This window comes from Lagopus leucura, unplaced genomic scaffold (genome assembly GCF_019238085.1).
Source record: "Lagopus leucura isolate 7727_CA_CO unplaced genomic scaffold, USGS_WTPT01 Super-Scaffold_100040, whole genome shotgun sequence".
Taxonomy (NCBI): Eukaryota; Metazoa; Chordata; class Aves; order Galliformes; family Phasianidae; genus Lagopus; species Lagopus leucura.
The window spans coordinates 1,021,416-1,040,966 of NW_024962289.1; the positions used below are offsets into that span (position 1 = coordinate 1,021,416).

At 53.4% G+C, this 19,551-nt stretch overlaps 2 protein-coding genes across 2 annotated transcripts in view; one reads left to right on the forward strand and one right to left on the reverse strand.

The window, feature by feature from the left end:
- The window catches only part of UBE2O (ubiquitin conjugating enzyme E2 O), a 49,185-nt gene extending 36,107 nt beyond the window's left edge, over positions 1-13,078 (reverse strand). Inside the window, exon 1 of the mRNA XM_042883773.1 lies at positions 12,707-13,078. Within this exon, the coding sequence (XP_042739707.1) occupies positions 12,707-13,078 (372 nt within the window). The remainder of the gene's footprint in view (positions 1-12,706) is intronic.
- A 4,605-nt stretch (positions 13,079-17,683) lies between these two features.
- On the forward strand, positions 17,684-18,798 carry AANAT (aralkylamine N-acetyltransferase). Its single transcript, XM_042884011.1, has 3 exons — positions 17,684-17,840; positions 17,920-18,074; positions 18,159-18,798. The coding sequence occupies exons 1-3, from the start codon at positions 17,684-17,686 to the stop codon at positions 18,462-18,464; spliced, it is 618 nt and encodes a 205-aa protein (XP_042739945.1). The 3' UTR covers positions 18,465-18,798.
- The last annotated feature ends 753 nt before the right edge of the window (positions 18,799-19,551 follow it).

Consider the following 19,551-nt stretch of genomic DNA (forward strand, 5'->3'; position numbering starts at 1 on the left):
GATGGGTAAAGCTGGCTGCAGACTGCAGGGCACCCAAGAGCCACGTGGCACGAAGGTAGCTGAGCCTTAGGCAGCTGTATAGGGGCTGTCATTCCTAGTGAGAAATAGAAGCTGTGTACTCCCTCAAAGCTGCCCCTGCTCATTGACTACCACTGTATAGCAGTCAGATGTGGCATGATCCCTATGAGGACATGCAACAGCCCAGACCAAGTCAGCCCAGCCTTGAGCAGGATGCTCCATGCTCACAACAGTGCCTTTCCCCAGAACCATCGCCCAGCTCTGCAGCCTGCACATACACGTGTGCAGCTCCATCAGCCCCTCAGGGTCAGCTGGCACTGGGATGGAACATGGAAGCCAGGAAGGAATCCGTGCATCATTACACAGGGAACAAGAAGTCAGAACAAAGCATTTCACCTGCAGGTAAACACTCTGCATAGAAAACTCAAGACACTGTCAAGATGAAGAAGCGTGCCAAGCATATACAGAGAAGGCAGTAAAAAGGATTTTTTTTTTTTTGCCTTGCATATGGAATGACATGCTTTGTTCTTGGTAGAAACTTAAAATGAAAAGCACCTGATGCAGCAGAAAGCCACAGCGAGAGGCCTTCAGGCGTGAGCATCTGCATGACACACAGCCAGCCCTACAACTGCTGCTGACAGGCATTCATTACCTGTGTCAGGATTGTGTTGGTACACAGTGTATATGGCACATCATGTACCTCCAGCAGCTGCACCCAGCATACAGAAAGCATCGCCTCCAACACGCAGCACTATTCAATTTACCTGTCCAGATTCATATCTTATTCCCTGCAGCTCCATGCTGGGCTCACACTGCCACGCATGCAGCATTCCGTTATCAGGTGTTTAACTCACACCTCCACTCCTTCAACCCATGGCCTCGGGCACTGCCAACACAGATTTGGACAGAGGGCACACTGTCAGGGTGCCTGACCTGCAGCCTTCAGGACCGCGTGCCATGCCATTTAGCAGGGCTGCTGCTACTGCTTAATTAGGTTTGCTTAATGAGTCATATAGAACAGTGCATATGTAAGAACAGGATTCCTATCTGCGTGAGGATCTCACTGGATTATCTAGGTGAAACACTGCCTTACAGTGAAGTCTCTTTTTCATTCTACATACTTAACTCTGACCTGCATTCCTCAGCTCGAGGGAGGCCCATCTCCAGCACTTCAGCAGGGATGGATGGAGCAGCCTTATGTCTCTCCAGATCCAACACAACATGTGGAAGCTCCAGGAGAGAGCACACAAAGCCACCAGGTGCAGATTGGGGCAGGCAAAGCTGCAGCCTAACCACAGCCCACTGGCAGTGATGCTCAGAGCCCGAGGAGCCCGGCCAGCCATTTTGCTGTGCAAGGTGAAGCTGCAATCAGATTTGAGAAAGGCAAAGCCAGGCGGCTTTGGGACAGGACAGCAGCTCCAATCCTAAGCTACCAGGGCTGTAATTAGGGCTGCATGCCGAGAGGAGCAAAAAAAGGCAGGGAGAAAGCAGCACAGCTCTTTGACATAGTGGTTCCCCTAAAGCCATGGCTGCTGGGGACAAGGTGGGCTCCCAAGGGAAGAGCCCTCAGCTGAGGTCCCCTCATGTAGAGAGCACCGACTGCCCAGCAGTGCCAATCCGAGGGTTCAGCTCTGTCACCCAAAGGTGGTGCAGACAGCTGTGCGACAGCCTCAATACATCTGCTGTAAACTGACCTCATCTCTTCACTGCTACCTTCACACCTTCAGATAAGATAAGGCAGTTTTTCAGAACCCACCCCTGCATGGGTTGTGCTGACAGATGTCCCTATTGCAGTGCTGCAATAAACAGCAGCCTGTGGATGGGACAGCAGACAGCCATACAGTTCCCCATTCTGAAAACTGCACTTTCAAGCCGTGGGAGAATGGCAAACACTGCTTTCCTGGGTGAAATTTTAAGGAAACTGACATCTGCAGTCCTCAAACGGAGCCTGCAGCTGAATCCTTACCAGATCTATGTCCTTCAGGGAAAGCACATACATGGTGTTTCAGCCCCAAATATGGAGTTCCTCCTAGCTTTCAGGTCACTCAACAAGCGAGGCTGAGATGGGAGCACAAAGATGGGAGCTCGCAGTCATTATATGGTGGTGTGGCACACGTTGTCCATTGGTGCCTGCATCTCCTGCCCTGGCCACGTTCCAGAACCTTGGTGTAATGGCAGTGTCACAGCAGGAGTCAGCACTGCTCCTCCTTGATAGTCACAGGCAGAGCACGACTTGGGAGCACCTTCAAAAGTGCCACGGGTTTTGAATATGGAGAGATTTGTTACCAGCCCCTTCCTAGTTCACCTAACAAAGCACTAACATGCACAAGAGTAGGGAAACAAAAGAGTACATCTTCCCAAAAACAAGTTGCTGATGTGGGTGGGAGGAAAACAATCCATAGGTCCGTGTGACATCTCAACAACTGCTGGAACTGAGCACCAAGAAGCCCCTGCAATAGCAGCTTCTTACAGCCATGCAGGTGTCAGCAGAGGGATTTCACCATTGCTCAGGGCCTGGGTTCCAATCACAGACTGCATGCTGTCACTTGTGATTAAAAGCTCTTCCTTTTCCCAGTCTCTAAAGCAGATTTGCCACTTTGCTAAATCACAGCCTAGCTGACCATGACGAGTGCCTCCTATTCTCGTGAGCCTAAAAGACACTTCAAGGCAGTGTTTAAATGAGGTTTAGACAGAAGCAGCAGCACCAGCTACACACACACACCACTAACCTTGTGGTGCTCCTAGCGGGGCCTTATTTTCACATGGGAACACAACAAACATCCTTTGTTTTACCCTTCTTCAAAATGCAGATAACCCCAACTGCTGCACTTCCAGCCCCCTTCCAGCTCACATACCAGTGCTATTCACTAGTGGGAAGACCTAAAAACAAAGCTCAGTGTCACCCCCCAGTCTGCAGTGGCTGCAACAAACCTGATCTTACAGCACAGCAGGAACCAGTTGAGCCACCAGCCAAGAACCCTTCCTACCATGCTCAATAGCAGACACAGGTTGGACAGTGATGCTACAGACAGTCTGTGCCTACTCCTTGATCTTTTGTTCCAAGCCTTCATTTAAGCACTGCCAGCAGTACAGACCACAGGCAGTCACCCCGTGCTGAAATGGAAAGGAGCTAAGTTAGCAACACAACTGGGAACAAACTGCACTCTGCAAGGATTCCTCTGCTCTCCAAAAGAAGTGGGATGGACTCCCGCTTTGCTGTCATCATCGCATCCACAGCACCAAGCAGATGCAGATGTTGAGCTGCACAACAGGCTTCAAAGACTTCACAAATGCCTCCACAAAAGGCCTCGGCAGCCCAAGTGGGGTGAGCACAAAGATCCCAGTTCCAAAAAGAGCTCTGCCCACTGTTTGCTGCCCCAACCTCACACTTACCCTGAGCTGTGTGAGAGCAATGCTCAGAAGCAGCACAAGCAGCAGAGCAGAACCTGCTACCTCTCCACGCCATCATCTCATTCCCTGGAGGATTCCTCTGACAGCAAACACTTCTCAGTGCCAGATTAGTGGAGATTAAGATAAACTCAAATTAAACCACCACAAGAGAAAGTTCAGGTTCACGTCAGTCACTGCAGGCAGTGCAGCACACAGCTGGAACTGCAGAGGCAGGTTGGGTGGAGCAGCTCACCAATAGACTATGGCCGAGGAGGTTAAATACACCTTGTCAAACCCAACACAGGGCTCTCCAGCAGTTTCCAATCACACTGAGAAAAAAAACCACTTGTTTTTGCAGTGAGCACTCACTTTGCAGCAAGGATGGCAGCGCTGGGAGCTCTCAGATAAGAGTATTTTCCCTACAAACCTGCAGGGCTGTACATGTGCTAATCAGAAAGGCAGCTGTAATCTGAACAGAAAAAACTGCGTGGGGCAAAAACAAAAGGAGCTGAAGCAGCACCGTGGGAGAGATGACATTAAGTGTGAACACACAGTGTGTTTCCACCTGAATGGCAATTAAAGAGGAGAATACACAGCATTAGTGCAACACTGACACTTGTGCCACAGTCACTGTAAGATATAACTTTCCATTATTTTAATCATTGCATAAGAGCAGATGGATTCCAAATGGTAATCAGTGCTGACAGATGACAGTCTGGTACTGAACCGTGTTACTGAGGGTGGAAAAAGCACAGGCACAACATGAGTAAGGAAGCCAGGAACCTGGCCTGGGTTTGTTCTGGATCCCCAAGTGTCAACACTGGGGAGGAAGGGGGAGAAAAAGAAGGTTCCTCCAGTTAATGGTTTTATAGATGTGTTACAGTGACCACATCAATTAACAATACTTCTGATGCTTACCTCCTATAAATTATTAACCTTCCTCTAAGATGGCTACCAAAACAAGAAACATGAGAGCCGATGGCACAATGCTCTTGTGAAATACAGAGTGCTTGTATTGAAAAGCGTGAAGTTTTCATCTAACGCTCGGATCAAGGCAGCCCCAGGTGAGGAGCATTAATGCCATCCAACGAGGTCCTTGAGCCGACCAGGGCAGCAGGAACAGTTCTGCTCAAGAGAACCAAACGAGACAGCTCTGTCACACAGAACTGACCAGAGGAAGCTTCCAGCCCCGCAGTACGGGGGCAAAGGCCAGCACAGCCCCACGTGCCTGGGGACGAGGCAGCGACCGACTCAGCAACACAGCCTGAATCTTACTGCCAAACCTGCACAGTGAGAGCTCACAGCACTGGCAGCTGGTAACACCGGGATAAAAGCATCAGCTGCTGCATTGGACAGAAACTTCAGGATCCTTTATTTCGTAAATCCAGGAACCCAGGAATCAGGTGCTGGTATTTCCTGCACGGCGTCACTTTTACTGTGGGTAATCCTGCAAGGTGTTCTCCTCTCTCATGTTACAGGAACATGCAGTCTGTGCACTGTCTGGGAAGCAGCCTGGTTCATCCTGTGAGGTTTGCTGCAGTTCAGAAAGCTTCCATGGTCAGAATAAGCCGGGTTTATGTTCATCACTCCCACAGTGCATGAAGCACAGCTCAAGGAGGAAGCATTCAATAGCACCACACCTCGTTAGGAAGAGCTTCCCAAGCTCTGGAAAACCAGAATGCAGCCCAGCCTGCTCCGACAGGAAGCCAATGAATCATCCACATCTGCAGGCTTCAAAAACAACAAACCCAGAAGTTTTCCAAGAAGGACGGATTCCTCCCCTCCCTTCAGCCCTGCTTTTCTGCTTCCACGTGAACTCTGCGGATCATTCACTACAAGGAGACAGCACTTCTGCATGGGAATTTACACAGCCAGGCCCTGCAGGCTTCCTGGGGCACGAGGACAGAAAGGCTTCTGACAGAAGCTGCTTGACTTCAGGACAGAACAATCTGAAGAGCTGCTTCATTTAAAGCCCGTTACACAACCACATAGTAACTCTAAATTTAGAAAATGTGGCTATTTTGTCTCAATTCTAACAGTGTTTCAAGGAACTTGGACTCGAACGCTGAACAGAAGCATGAATATTTCCTGCAATAGCCATGAGAACTCTTCACTTGGATGGGATGTGCATGCTACCTTCCAGGGAAAAACAACTCCCATCTTCAACAGCAGTCCGAAGAGCAAAGCCAAAAGATGACTGCATGTAGGGCCCTGCTGGAAATCTGATCAACCCTGAAAACTCTTGGGCAGTGCTTCCTGCATGCTCACCTCCCATTCTGAAAAGCCAGATTTTAGGGGAGCAGCCAGAAGGGCAGCACAGCCAGTGCAGCAGTGAGCAGAACTCCCCTGCGAGCAGCAAGGAAGGCAGCTGCTGGGTCAGGGCAGCTGAGGAGTGAAGCTGGGTAAGGAAAACACAAAGGTGCCTCTGATCTGTGCTGCTCAGGTTCCATGCCTGCCACAGCACAGCTGCTGTCAACAATTTCACTGTGGATCTAGCACTTTCTGGCTGTATTGCTTTCCTGCAAAATCCTCACAGCTTACAGCATTTATACCCAAATTAACTCTAAAGCTGCTGGGTTACCCATCACTTCACACATCTGAGGAAACAAATCAAGCCTGAGTCCCTCAACAGAAAAATACATAAAATGCCAGCCCGTTTCCAAGCGTTCCATTTCACACATTCAGAATAAGCCATGCATTATAGTTTGCGGTGAGAATAGTTTGTCTAAATAGACACCTCAGTCTATAATTACACTGAGGAACAAAGGTCTTCCCACCACCCATACAGCTCATGCTCTCCAGCCCTGCTCAGAAAGAGTCAAACGGAGAAGGCACGACCACAGCATCAGCACAAGGTCAGGGCCCAGCAGCGCTGATGCAGGTGTCACCTGGAGTCACTGGAGTCACCGACAGAGAAAGTCTGTCACCTTGCCAAGGCACACCTCCAGGGGCACTGCCACCTCAACGCCAGGAAACGCTCTGAAGATTAAAAACGCTACTTACTAAGTGTCCTTATCAGCAGAGGAGCAGGGCTGGCTCTTGAAACAAAAACGATTCGTACGCAAAATTCTTTTATTCCTTGTATCCTTTCAAGAGTAGGCAAAGAACCCTAAATCGGCTGAGATGGAACCAATTCCAGCTCTCCCCTAATCAGCGTACTCCACATGAAGCAGAAGGCTCAGCCACAGACAGGAGACCGCACTGCTGGTCGCTGCAGCAGTGATGTGCATGCAAGTCCCACCTCTGGGCTCCAAACCGCTGTTAGAAACCTTCAGCTCCCATCCCTCAGCTTCAGCAGCACTCTCCCTCCAGCAGCAGAGCAAATTGCTGTGCTGGAGCTGTGCTGAGTGCAGCACCACATGGCACACCGCTGCAATTCTGTGCTACAAAATGAAGGCTGCCTAACGGAGCGAGGGCAGAGCCGCCCAGCTCCTCCTCAGCTCGGCAAAAGGCTCTGAAAGGATATTGCTGTAATGCAAACGGAGCAGGCTCTGCTTGTTTAATTGCTGTGAATTCAATCTCTCTCTGCCTGGAAGCTTCCTGGTCTGCTCTCCTGCACATCTCTGCCCTCACCTCCCACAGCAGCAATAGTGCTGCCCATCCACTCACCAAGAGCTTCAGCACCAGCTGCTGAGGAACAGGAGCAGAGCTTTGGCACTCCCAAAACGCCCCCAAAGCTCTATTACATCCCACCAGGACAACGCTGCAGGCACACCTACACCCCAAAGCTGTCCACCACCCCCTTGCTGAGATGCAGAGTACCAGGTGAGCCATGCTCCAACACACAGCATAAGGACATCGATGCCATCCAGCTTACAGAGCTCCCCAATAAGCTGAACCATGATCACAGAGCTTCTTTGGTACAGCACAAACCTGAACAACACAGAAGGATGAACAACCCATGCAGGTAAGGACATTTCTCAAAAAAAAAAAAAAAAAAAAAAAAGAAAAAAGAAATCAGTGTACAAAGATAGAGATTTCTTAGGTTTAGGATCAGACCACTTACCCACGGGTTCTGGTCTCAGCAGACACGCCATGCAGTCAGGGAGCAGGGCTGCAGCTGCAACTGTTAATTGCTTTTCTCTCCATAAAGTGGAGTTAAAGCCTGCACCACAAAGGGCAGAAAACCATCACACCACCACCTATCTTTTCCCAGCACAAACATCTATCCAACACAGTTTGATATCAGAGTCCAGCTGCATCATCAAGGAGCACATATCCTTGCTTCCACCTACACCAGCACATGTAGAAGATTCCTGCCCGGTTTCCAGTTTCCATTTGGGCCCTGCTCTGCCTGCTCTCAGCAGGGCTGGCATGGATCCCACTATGCTCCTTTCAGCCTTCCCATGCAGGAGGTAAGTAAGAACCATCTGAGATGCACTGAGGCAAGAACTGCCTTCACCCAATCAGCCCAATGACCTCAAAGTTAAGAGAAAATGGAAAGTGCATGGAAAAAAACCCCAGTGCCACCACCATGGAGCCTCTCTGCAGGTTATTTTGTTCCAGGACACAGTTAGCATCCTCCTACCTCACCACAGCTCTGAAGACCTCTGGAGTGGCACGCACAGCCTGCACAAGGTGGAACCTGAGCTACGCATTATGCTCTCCAAGCACCACCACATAAAAAGAAGAACCCACGTTGTCATCTCACATCTCAGCTCCAGGCCTTGCTGGCAACACCAAAAGCAAGTGTAGAAGCTTCAGACCAAAGCAGCAGTTTGATGCTGATGGTGGGAGGTAAGGAGTGTGCAAACAACGGGGCAGGTTCCTCCCAGGGAGCGTTTAGAAAGGTGTCACTGCCTTCAGAGCCCCTGAAATCCCACAAGCAATTAAACAGTCACAGGAGAAGAGGTTCTGAGCTTCACAGATGCCAGCTATCTCCCAGCACCAACACTGATGCTGAGCATTAAAAATAGTGTCTTTGCTCTGAGGAGAGAGCTGAGGACAGCTGGCATAAGCAAGACCTCGTCCCAAAAAAACATCCGACAAGCTTACACCACTTAACTTCAACACAGGATTTTAGCCAAAAAAAGTAACTTCACAGAGTTGCTTACAGCCAGGTCCCTGCAGAAGCCTCTGCTGGAGCTGCACAGCTTATGTGAAGGAGAAACTTTGGGAGAAAGTCACAGCAAAACACCTCACTTGTTCTCATGCAGGTATCTCAAAGCCTGGCATGGGATCCAACTGGATCCTCCTGAAGCTTTTAGTGCATCTCATGTTGTGTGCTAGTCCTAGGAGCATTACCAATTGAGCTGCCTCTTTCTCTTCCCTTTCAGCTAACCCAGCACATTGGGAGTGAGCGCTGTGAGCCACAGGACGGTCTGCTCATGGGAGAGGCTTTGTCCATTTTAAAAATAACACTCCTGATTGGGGCTAGAAGAGCACTAATTAATTGCTGAGCCCAAATTATCGCTCACCACACACACAGAATAGCTCCACTCAGTAACAGCACATACTTTTGTTGTGCAGCAGCCCATTTTGCAGTAAAATATTAATGATGATCCCCAAGCTGATCTGGCAAGCATCAAAGAAAGCAAAAACTCAGCTCGAGAGTACATGACCTTGTGATGAGCACTTGCAGGCAGAACCATCTGACGTGGCTCCTGTTTGATGCAGAACTACACCAATTCCAGTAAGCCCTTTCTTCCCTCCCATCTCTAATGGCTACGGATGTCAGGTGGTTTCAGAGCACCCCCGGGAGACTGACTGAAACATCAGATGCAAGAAGACGGTTGCATACAGCTTCGCAAGTGATACAAACCAGTGCTATCAGTTTGTGGGCGCTGAATCCGAGTGCTGCTCTGAGCAGCATTTGCTGCTGACTCTGGAGAAGGAGCTGCACCCACACACAGCAGAACTGCCTCTTGTCACCTGCTGGACCCAAAGCATTCTGCATCACCGTGCTTTAGATAGTGGACACCTCAATCATGTTTAGAGACAGAAGGTTTTTAAGGCTCCCCGTGCTCTCATCCCACAGTTGCAAGGTGGTCAACAGTGAGGACTGGTGTCTGGTGCTCACGCCAGGCTGGTGGTGGCTGCAAAGGGACAGAGAGGTGAAAGCACAGCCCTTCAGTGAATGGGAGCATCCCCTTCTCCCATGGGATAAATACAAAAATCACAATTCCTAAGTTTAGGCCAAAGAAGTGACTGCATGACAGGATTCAGACAAGAAGTACTCACACAAATATTGAAATTGTGTGGGAATAACACCTTCAGAAAGTTCTCCTGCAACCTGATATTCATATCTCAATGTTTGAGGTCAAGAAATCGCAGCAGTGGAGGGTGAGAAGGAACAGAAGGGCTGTGTGGGATGAAGCAGAGTTGAATTCAGACTCGAGGAGATAGCAACAGAACAATTCCAGCTAGCGAGCTGATCAGCCACGGGATTTGTGCCTGGGGAGCCTCAGACAGTCGGAACTGGGCTGCAAAGTGAAGCTGAACAGACTGAGAGCCATCGATACCAAGAGCTTTGGAAGTTAAATATTCCCAAAGACCCCATCGGGTCCCTACCGGCTGCCATGTAAACCAGAAAGCGCTGCTGAGACGCAGCATCACACCTGGGTGCTGCCACAAGCAGCTCTTCCCCGAGGCAGAGAGCAGAGCACAAGGCAGGAATTCAGCAGCCTGCCCTGCCGAAGGCCTTTTGATAAGGTGCTGAAACACAACACCTGCACTTTCTGCTTCTCCCATCTGCAGCAGAGGCGTAGCTGCCTTGCACAGGCTTTGGGAAAATGAAAGGCAGAGGAGAGCAGTGAGGCTTCCAGGTGAGGGGCAGAGGGAGGAAGACAGCAGCGTTTTAAAGCACCCTATGAGCCTCACTGCTACCCAACCTGGCCAAGCACTTCTGCAAAGAACCCAAAGGCAGCTCAGGTGTGCAGAAGGAATATAACCTGCACCTGAGGAACTCTGAAATTAAAATCCAGCTGGGTCTGAACCTCTGCTCATTTATTATAAAAGTCATCAGGTGCTCCCAGCAGTTAGCAATGCAACTTGTGAACAACACACACATCCAGCACTGCGGCAGCACCATGAAGACAAGCAGGGTGGCTCTAGAAGCCAGAACTGCTCTGCAGGTTCGCTGTGTGACAGGATTGGGGTCAGACAGGACACAGCTGGCACACCTCTCTGGAAAGGGAAATGTTTCCTTCCAGGACTGTCTGGGTTTTACATTACTTGGCAACATTTATTTCCCTATGCTCTGAATTGGGAAAGCAGCCGAGGAAGGCAGGAAAGGAGAAGAGAGAGAAGAAATCCTGGCTCCTTTTTACTCACGTGAATGTCACGATGCTGCTAATGCCTATCAGAACCAAAGGCTGAGAAAAACCCCTCATTCAGGCGGAAGAGCCAGTGGGCCTTTGTACCAAACACCAGCTCAAATTCAAGAGAAAGCTTCTATTACTTATTAACATCACGAATCGTGAGCTGTGGTTTAAGCAGCAGCCTGTCTTCCACATCCAACAGGAGAGAAGAAAAGCATTCAGCTTCTAAAGGCAACAGTAACCACGATTAGCTTACATACTCCCTAGTTGAAAAAAATAATTCCTGCTCCAGTAGCTGAAAGAAAACACAGAAAAGCTCTCAGATCATCACCCAGTTTGGGTACACAGAGCAGCTTTTTGGATGGCAACAAGTGCCCTCTGCCATCCATGGTCTGGCTGCACCAGGCCAGGTTAACATTCCTGAAGACATCAAACAAACTCACAGCCAAAGCTGCTCGAGAGTCAGAGCTGCAGCCAGGAGATGTACCTGCAGATACAGCTGAGAACAGCGGCCACAAGCCAACAGACCTCAGGCCCAGGACATCCACGTGGTGCCCATGGTTTGCTCCCCGCAGCCCACACAGGGACGTCAGGCTTACCTGGTGCCATAATGCAAAGGGGCCGGGCAGCAGACAGCCAAAAGACCTCACTTACCACCACGAAATGGCAAGCCCCATGTGTTTCCAGCAGCGTCAGGTTTGTTTTTAGTAATCCCACACTGCAGAGCAGCTTGTACACAATGCCTGGCAATTTGGTTGTTGGGCAGCTTTTCAAATGGAAAAATCAATACGGTAAGTACACCTGAATTCTTCAAGCACTCAGGAAACTTCTCCCCAGGGTCTATTACCTGAGTGCAGAGATGCCTACACAAGAGCAGCAAGACCACAAAAAAGAAAGAAAAAGGAAGAGCATTTATTTATGTAACTGCCTTCTCATCCCCCCCCAGCCCAGCTTTCCCTAATGCTGCACAAGGGCACAGCTATCCAGCGACCAAAGTCAGAATGAGCACTTTGGAGTTAAGGAATCCAACACCTAAATCCATGTTTGCTCCCCCAAACCGGGGTGGCCTTGGATGCTAGGAAACACACTCCACTTCGGGCCAACCTGTGCTGCTACAGCACACAGAATTTGTATGTGAAAGCCGCAGTGATCGAACTGTGGGAAAGAAAAGGCTTTTTTTTTTTTTTTTTTAGGTAGAAACACACAACACAGCAATATCTTCTCTTGATGCCCGTTTTCATTTTGCTTATCTCCAGCTGGTCACGTGTTTAATGACACTATCACCTAAATATAGCTCATCCTGCCACCGCTCACCATCCTACCCATCCCTGCAGGACCACCGCACAGCTCCTGCTTGCCGTGCTGAGCTGCTGGAAGGAGGCAAAGCAGAGGGCCCGGCAGCCCCTGTGTGTGTCTCCTGCCTCGCTCAGCACAACACCCGCGGCTGGCAGCCCCTTTGTGCTCCATCTCAGTGCCCCTCTCTCTTTTGTCTCCGTGCTGTCGGGCTGCGTGCAGCAGGGATGCCCCAGAAACAGAATAGAATCACTAAGGTGTGGGAAAGAGCTCTAAGATCACCTCGTCCAGCATCGCACGCTACGTCCCTAAGCATGACATCTACTCTTAAGCGCCTCCAGGGACGGCGACTCCCCCACCTCCCCGCACAGCCCATTCCGTTGCCTCACCGCTCCTTCCGAGCGCAAATCCTACCGCCCAATCTGCAAACCCAGCCCCGCAGAACGCAGCCGGAGGGGCGCATCCACACAGCCGGAGGACAGAGATTGACGTGCAGCTCAACCCCACGGCGGCACAAACAAGGGCAGAGCCACACGGCCGCGAGCAAGACGCAGAGCTGCCGCTCGGTGACGGACAGACACCGCTCCGCGCACACGGGAGGCACCGCTCCGCATCCCAGCGGGCCGAACGCTGCACCCCGCCCTGCGGGCCTCTCGCACGTCCCCCTTCCCCAGCCTTCGCACAGAGCCGAGGCCCGGCGCAGCTCCACGTTCAGATCCCGACCCCCCGGCACCCCCCCACCTCACCTTGGTCTCCTTGACGTGCTGCTTGATGCCCTCCGGGTACCACTGCACCCTCACGTAGCCCCGCCGCAGCGGACTGGCGCGGCCCTCCTCCGTGCCGCCCGCTCCTGGGCCGCCCGATTCCGAGCCCCCCGAGCTGGCTGCTCCCCCCGCTCCCCGGCCGCCGCCCCCCGGTGCCGCCGTCGTCGTTTCCTCTTCTTCCGAATCGGAGTCTTCGCCGTGGATGAGGCGAACCAGGCCGAAACGCACCGAACCGCGGTAACGGCCGGATACCAGGTCGTGGGAGAAGAGGAGACGCTGCGAACCGCCCGGAGGAGCCGAAGGGGGTAAAGGCAGAGCGGGGGCCGGGGTCGGGGCGGCGGGGAGCTCCGCCATGGCGCCGGGCTGAGCGGGAGAGCGCGCGGCCGCCGGCACGGGCTGGGGGAGGGGCGGGGCGGGCGGCGCGCGTGAGACGTCAGGGGGCGGGGCTTGCGGGGCCACGCCCTGTGCGTAGCGACGCAGTCGAGGCGGGCGTGGCCGCTGATTGGACACGCCCGCGGAAATGCCACGCCCATCGGGTGGGAGGGGCAGAACGGAGGGAAGGGGGCAAGGGGCAGTGAGGTGCTCTCTTTGCTCCCATACATCGCGTCGGTTCCTGTTGTGACCTCCCCGCTCCTGTGCGGGACATTCGGAAAACGTATGGAATCCTCGGGCAGATCGGTTATGAGGCAGAAAAAAATAATAAAAACCCAGGAGCAGCGTTTTCCCTCTTTTCGTCCTTCCCAGCGAGGAGCTCGAGCTCCAGCTCAGCCAATGGGCTGCAGCTTCTCTGTCCAGCGCTCCTGGAGGAGACTGGAGGAGCAGCGCTTGGATGTTGTGTACAGCACAGCGCTGCGTCCTTCTCACAGCTCCACGGACATGTTTCCAAGCACGGCTACGGTAGCGATGCTTCTCATCATCCCTCCGATGCACGTTGCAACACTGCTAATGAAATACAGATACGGGCAATAGGCACGAACCGGTGCGCAGATGGAACTGTCCCTCTTCAGAGCCATTACAAGCTCTGCTCCGGACCCACCGAACCCCTCAGACCCCGTTTCTTTTGGGCCCGGTTCCGGTGCGTGGGGCGCTGCTGCCACCGCGCGGCCGCTGCTCGGTGCCGCAGGGTGCGTGCGGGCCGGCAGGGAGGGACGGATGGATGGGTGCCCTGCTCGGGTGCACGGATCCTTGCGGCGAAGCCAGAGGAAGGTGTAAAACGGGACTGGCAGCAGTGCCTTCAAAAGACAACGCTGCAGCTACCCCAAGCAGCGTGACCGCAGAGCACCGGGACAGCCGGGAGCAAACAGAGGGAGCGAGGAGCCGCCGGGCTGCGCTCGCGTCCTCTCTGCAAAGCCCATCCCCACAGCACTGCTCCGAAGATGCTGAGTGCTGCTGCACGGCGAGCCTCTGGTGTTGGCCCTCCGCAGCTGGAGGAGCAGACAGAGACTGAGCAGGCTGCTCTCTCTTGCCATGGTGCTGCCTTCAGTTGCTCTGAAATGCCATTTCTGAACAGCAGAAAGTTTTTTTTAATGATTACTTTTGCTGACACAGAATCACAGAATGGCCCAGGCTGGAAGGGACCTCAAGGATCATGAATCTCCAGCCCCCTGCCACATGCAGGGCCACCAACCTCCCCATCTAATACCAGACCAGGCTGCCCAGGGCCCCATCCAACCTGGCCTCGAAAACTCAGCAATGGACAGGGCATCCACGATCTCCCTTGGCAGCCTGTTCCAGCACCTCACCACTCTCTCTGTAATGAACTTCTCCCTAAATCTTCCCTCCCTCAACTTCAAACCTCTTCCCCTTGTCCTGCTGTTATCTACCCTTTCAAAGAGTTGATTCCCCTCCTGTTTGTAGGCTTCCTTTAGGTACTGAAAGGCTGCAATGAGGTCACCCCGCAGCCTGTCTTTGAGGGAGCTGCTCCGGCACCCTGATCATCTTCATGGCTCTCCTCTGGATCCTCTCCAACAGCTCTCTGTCTTTCTTGTACTGGGGGCTCCAGACCTGGACACAGCACTACAGATGGGGCCTCACAAGAGCAGAGTAGAGAGGGACAATCACCTCCCTGTTCCTGCTGGCCACCCCTCTTCTGATGGAGCCCAGTTGTTCCCTTTCCAGGAGCTCACGCTTGGGATAATCCCCATTTGGTTACACTAACAGGGACAAATACAGCTGGCTTCTCTTATCCTGCTCCTCGTGTAACAACCCCAGGAGCAGCTGGGGGTGCACACAGAAGGATGCATTATGTCTTTCCCAGTCCAAGCCCTGCTCTCCCTGCCAGCTCACCCCAAGTACGCAGCAATCAGCTAAATCAGCTTTATCCCCCCGCAGGCAGTCACGCCAGGGTAAAGAAATCAGCCTCAGCTGCCTGATGGGATCCTTTGCCTGCTCGTCATCTTAAAGCCTCTCACCTCGTCTTTCATCATGGTTATAAACCCCTTAGAACTTCATCACGTGCTCCATAAATAACAAATATATAAGCGAGGCTCTGCGTGTGGCTGCAGCCCCATCCCTGCTGTCCCACGGCTGTGAGGAGCCGCAGGATCAGGCTGGAGAGGAGCAGCACCAGGTCCCCATCCCCATCCCACAGCCGGTAAGCCCAGCGTTTCTGGGACCTGTTGGTCCTCATGGCCTTGGGGATATCTGGTGGCCTGTGGGTCGCCGTGTTGTTCTGGGCTATGGGGAGTTGCCTCAGAAGGGAGGGAGCTGGGACACTGAGCTTGACTTGCCTTGGATTTTGGAGGTGAGAGCATCTCGGTGGGCCATGCAGATGCTCTGGGCTCTGCAGTGCACAAGCACAAAAGGAGGGGACAATTTTACAACGTGTACTTTGTGTGCTAATAGTACACCTGACATACGGGGATGTGGAAAGGAGCCACAAGGTGCCCCGAACCTTAATATAGCCTGGGTTATAAACAACTATAAAAACATGCAGGAGGCTGTGTTAGAGTGGGAGAGACAGTTTGACGGAGCTGGGAGGAGAGGGGTTTCCTCCTAACTCTAGCTATTCCTCACTGTGCGCCCAGCAGCCATCTCAGTGTGCACATTCCCTGCATGCCAAAGACCTTTGCGTGTGCAGGGAGCTGAGGAGCTGAGCAAAAAGCAAAAGCTCATTTCCAGAGAAGAAACACAACTCCACCAGCCCGCTGGCTGTGTGACCTGGGCTGCCAGAAGTGCTGGAGGGGAAAAGATTCAACGGGAAGGAGCTGAGAGCAGGCTGCACCCCACAGCACTTCTGCTCACGCTGGTGCGTTGGGGTGCTGAGAAGTTTCTATAAGCACAGGGGGTGTCTGAGCCACCAAAGCCTGCTGCAGAGCCCTGATGCAATCAGGGGGTGAGCAGATCTGGCAGCTGATACCAAGCTGTGAATTCTACAAACACCACAGCATTCCTGCAGTACTGTCTCATTTTGCTCCCTTCCCATCCATGGGAGCATGAAGCACTCATTCCCAGCACATGTTGGTTTGTCTTGCGCTTGCCCCTTGGCAATGAGAACTGGCACAAGGGATGCTAAATATTTCCCCTGCCCCTGACACCCCTTGAGCATATCCACTGCTAACCCAGCAATCCATTGAAAGGGAATCACAGCAGCACCCCATCTCACCACTTCCAGCACCCAGCCCTCAGCCTTTCCAGATGGAAAATTCCCAGCTCGCTTTGGCTCTGCCCTGTGCAACGCTTGTGCTGGTAATGCTTTTGTTTCTATAAATCCTATTAGCTGGAGGCAAGCCTATAATTAGCAGGGAAAGCCGGCACCTCTCAAACAATAATCAGAACTGACCTGGCTCCATGCTGGCTTTGCTGTGAATTGCTTTGAATATTGGCTGACTGGTGGCTCCCGCTTGGCTGGGAGCTGCTGCCACTATTCCTGCCCGCAGGCCAGGGCTGCTCGGGTTGCACTTCTCTCTGGGTTTATTAACTTGGTTTGATTAGGCATGAAACATGAGGCGGATTTATGACACAGAATCTGACCCAAGCAGAGGGATCTGGCAGAGATGTGTAGGGTAGGTGGTGATGGATGGGACAGAGCAGCAGAGACAGTCCCACGGGCCATGGGACCCATAAGGGCTTTTTGGGCAAGGCTGGGGCTCTGCTTTTCTCTGCAAGGGAACACTAGAGGACTGCTCTCCTGAGCAAACTTCTACACAAGCATTTACAGAGTCCAATCCCACATCTGTTCAGCAAGGACACCCTGACAGCACACCCCTGGACCTCCCAGCCTTTGGGGTGGTTGTGACCATAGGCACTGGAGCAGCTGCAGATGGGCTCATCCTGCCTGCTGGCCTATCTCAGCATGGCCATGATTTAGCCATACGATTTACCCCCTGAGCAAGCTGGAAAAGTAAACAAAGCCCCCAGCAGCACAAGCATGACACAGAATCACAGAACAGCCAGAGGTGGAAGGGACACACAAGGACTATCAAGTGGAAGCCCTGGCCCCACACAGCACCACTCAAACCCTACATGTGAGAGCAGTATCCCAACACTCCCTGAGCCCTGGCAGCTCAGTGCCATGCTTGCTGCCCCAGGGATCTGTTCCATGCCCAGCACCTGCTGATGCAGATCCTTTCCCTAATCCCCAACCTGATTCCCTGACGCAGCTCCAGGCTGGTCATCTCCGGTGCACACACAGCACCGATGTCACCTCTGTGCCCTGGACAGGGACAAGACGCCCAGCCCCAGCTCCATCCCACTGTCCAGACCCCTGGGGCTGGAGGTTGGCTACTTATGCCAACTCCCAGGGGTGACAGCAGGGTTGCCGTGGGTGGGTATTTGCTGTATCTATACCCACACGCAGCTAAAGGATGGCAGGCAGCCTAATCCCATGCGTGATCAACAGGTATTTTCGACAGCTAAGAGCTCAGGAAGAGATTGGCTGAAATTAAAGGTGCCGTGACACCGCTGGGGCCCGGAGCTGACAGAGCTGCCCCGGATAAAGGCGGCTGGGAGCAGAGCGGGATGCCGGTGCTCAGCGCGGTGCCGTTCCTGAAGCCCACCCACCCGCAGGGCCCACGCCGTTCTCCCGGCCGCCAGCGCCGACACACGCTGCCTGCCAGCGAGTTCCGCTGCCTCAGCCCCGAGGATGCCGTCAGCGTGTTTGAGATCGAGAGGGAAGGTAAGGGGCTGCCCACCTCCCCTCCCACCCCGCCTCACCCCGGAGCCGGAGCTGGGTGCTCAGCGCCCTCCCCTTCCAGCCTTCATCTCCGTCTCCGGTGACTGCCCGCTGCACCTGGATGAGATCCGCCATTTCCTGACGCTGTGCCCGGAGCTTTCCCTCGGCTGGTTCGAGGAAGGGCGCCTGGTGGCCTTCATCATCGGCTCCCTGTGGGACCAGGACCGGCTCAGCCAGGTAGGAGGCGGACCCAGGGTACGCGGTGCAGAGACTCGGGTTGCCCTGCACGGCCCCGCTAACGGCCCCGTTCGCTCCCTGCAGGCGGCGCTGACCCTGCACGAGCCGCGGGGCACGGCGGTGCACATCCACGTGCTGGCCGTGCACCGAACCTTCCGCCAGCAGGGCAAGGGTTCCATCCTGATGTGGCGATACCTGCAGTACCTGCGCTGCCTGCCCTGCGCCCGGCGCGCCGTGCTCATGTGCGAACATTTCCTCGTGCCCTTCTATGAGAAGTGCGGTTTCAAAGCTCTGGGTCCCTGCCAGGTGACGGTGGGCACGTTGGCCTTCACTGAGATGCAGCACGAGGTGCGGGGCCATGCCTTCATGCGCAGGAACAGCGGCTGCTGAGCCCTGCAGCCCAGTTACACGCCAACCGGGGAGGGCAAGAGGGCAGGGAGCGAATACTGTGAGCCCTTTCCACCCCCACCTCGGCTGCACATCTTTCCCTGCTGGCCCCAGCCACAGCTCCCTGCCCACACATCTGCCTTTTGGCCAAGGGATGAGCGTGGCCCCAGCTCAGCCCTGTGCCTCACTCTCCCAGCGCTGGGGAAGAATTCAGCCTGCAAGCACCGAGCCTGCACCCCCCCCCAGCCTTCTATAGTTGGGGCTGTGAAGGGGAGCCCAGGAGGGCTGTGCAACCAAAGGATCCGCTACGGATGGAAAGAGCCTCAGCAGAGCCTGTAAGCCTTGAGCCCCCAGTCCAAGGGTCCCCTTCCCCAGCACAGCCCAACACCAGGCATGAAGCCAAGCCCTGCTCTGAGCAGCCCTTGCAGCCACCCCTCACCCAAAGACACCTTTACAGTAAGCATGAGACCCCCGGGGTGCCCCCCACCCCTGGGCACCCCAAATCACACAGCCAGGATCCTCCCTGCAGGGCCAGTCCTGCATGCAGACATCACCTGCCCACAAAGAGCCCTCTGCAAATGCCTTGGTCTATTGTGAAGCAGCAAATAAAGATGCAGTGGTTGTTTTCTACATGCCTGCCTATCTTTGCCCCCAGCTCCATGCACAGATGGGTCCAGCCAGACAGCCCAGACCCATCCACTGCTTTTTGGGGTTTTTCAGCTTTAAGCAAAGTGGGGCCGATGTGTCCCAGGGTATCTGATGGGTTGACGCTGCCCTTGGGCAGGGAACGGAGGCTCTGTAGGTCATTATGCCCTGCTCCAGGAGGGGTTTTTAGAGGGGAAGTAGGGAGAGCATCCCCCTGCAGAGCAGAGACAGCCCTACTGACTGCTGCCAAACCCCCCACCAAAAGCACAGAGGGAATCGAGGCCTCGTGGATCTCGTTAAATACAGGTAGAAATTTATTCAGGGTCAAAAAAATTCCACAGCTTTTTCTTTAAAAAAAAAAAAAAAAAGTATCAAAAAAAAAAAGACAACGAGGTGAGGTGCCAATCTTTGGCTGGAGCAGCACCGGAGGAGCAAGGAATGGGGC

Coding starts and splice junctions, on each gene's coding strand:
- AANAT (XM_042884011.1), top strand. CDS start 17,684: ATGCCGGTGCTCAGCGCGGTGCCGTTCCTGAAGCCCACCCACCCGCAG. Junction 17,841..17,919: donor GTTTGAGATCGAGAGGGAAG/GTAAGGGGCTGC, acceptor CTCCCCTTCCAG/CCTTCATCTCCGTCTCCGGT. Junction 18,075..18,158: donor ACCAGGACCGGCTCAGCCAG/GTAGGAGGCGGA, acceptor CGCTCCCTGCAG/GCGGCGCTGACCCTGCACGA.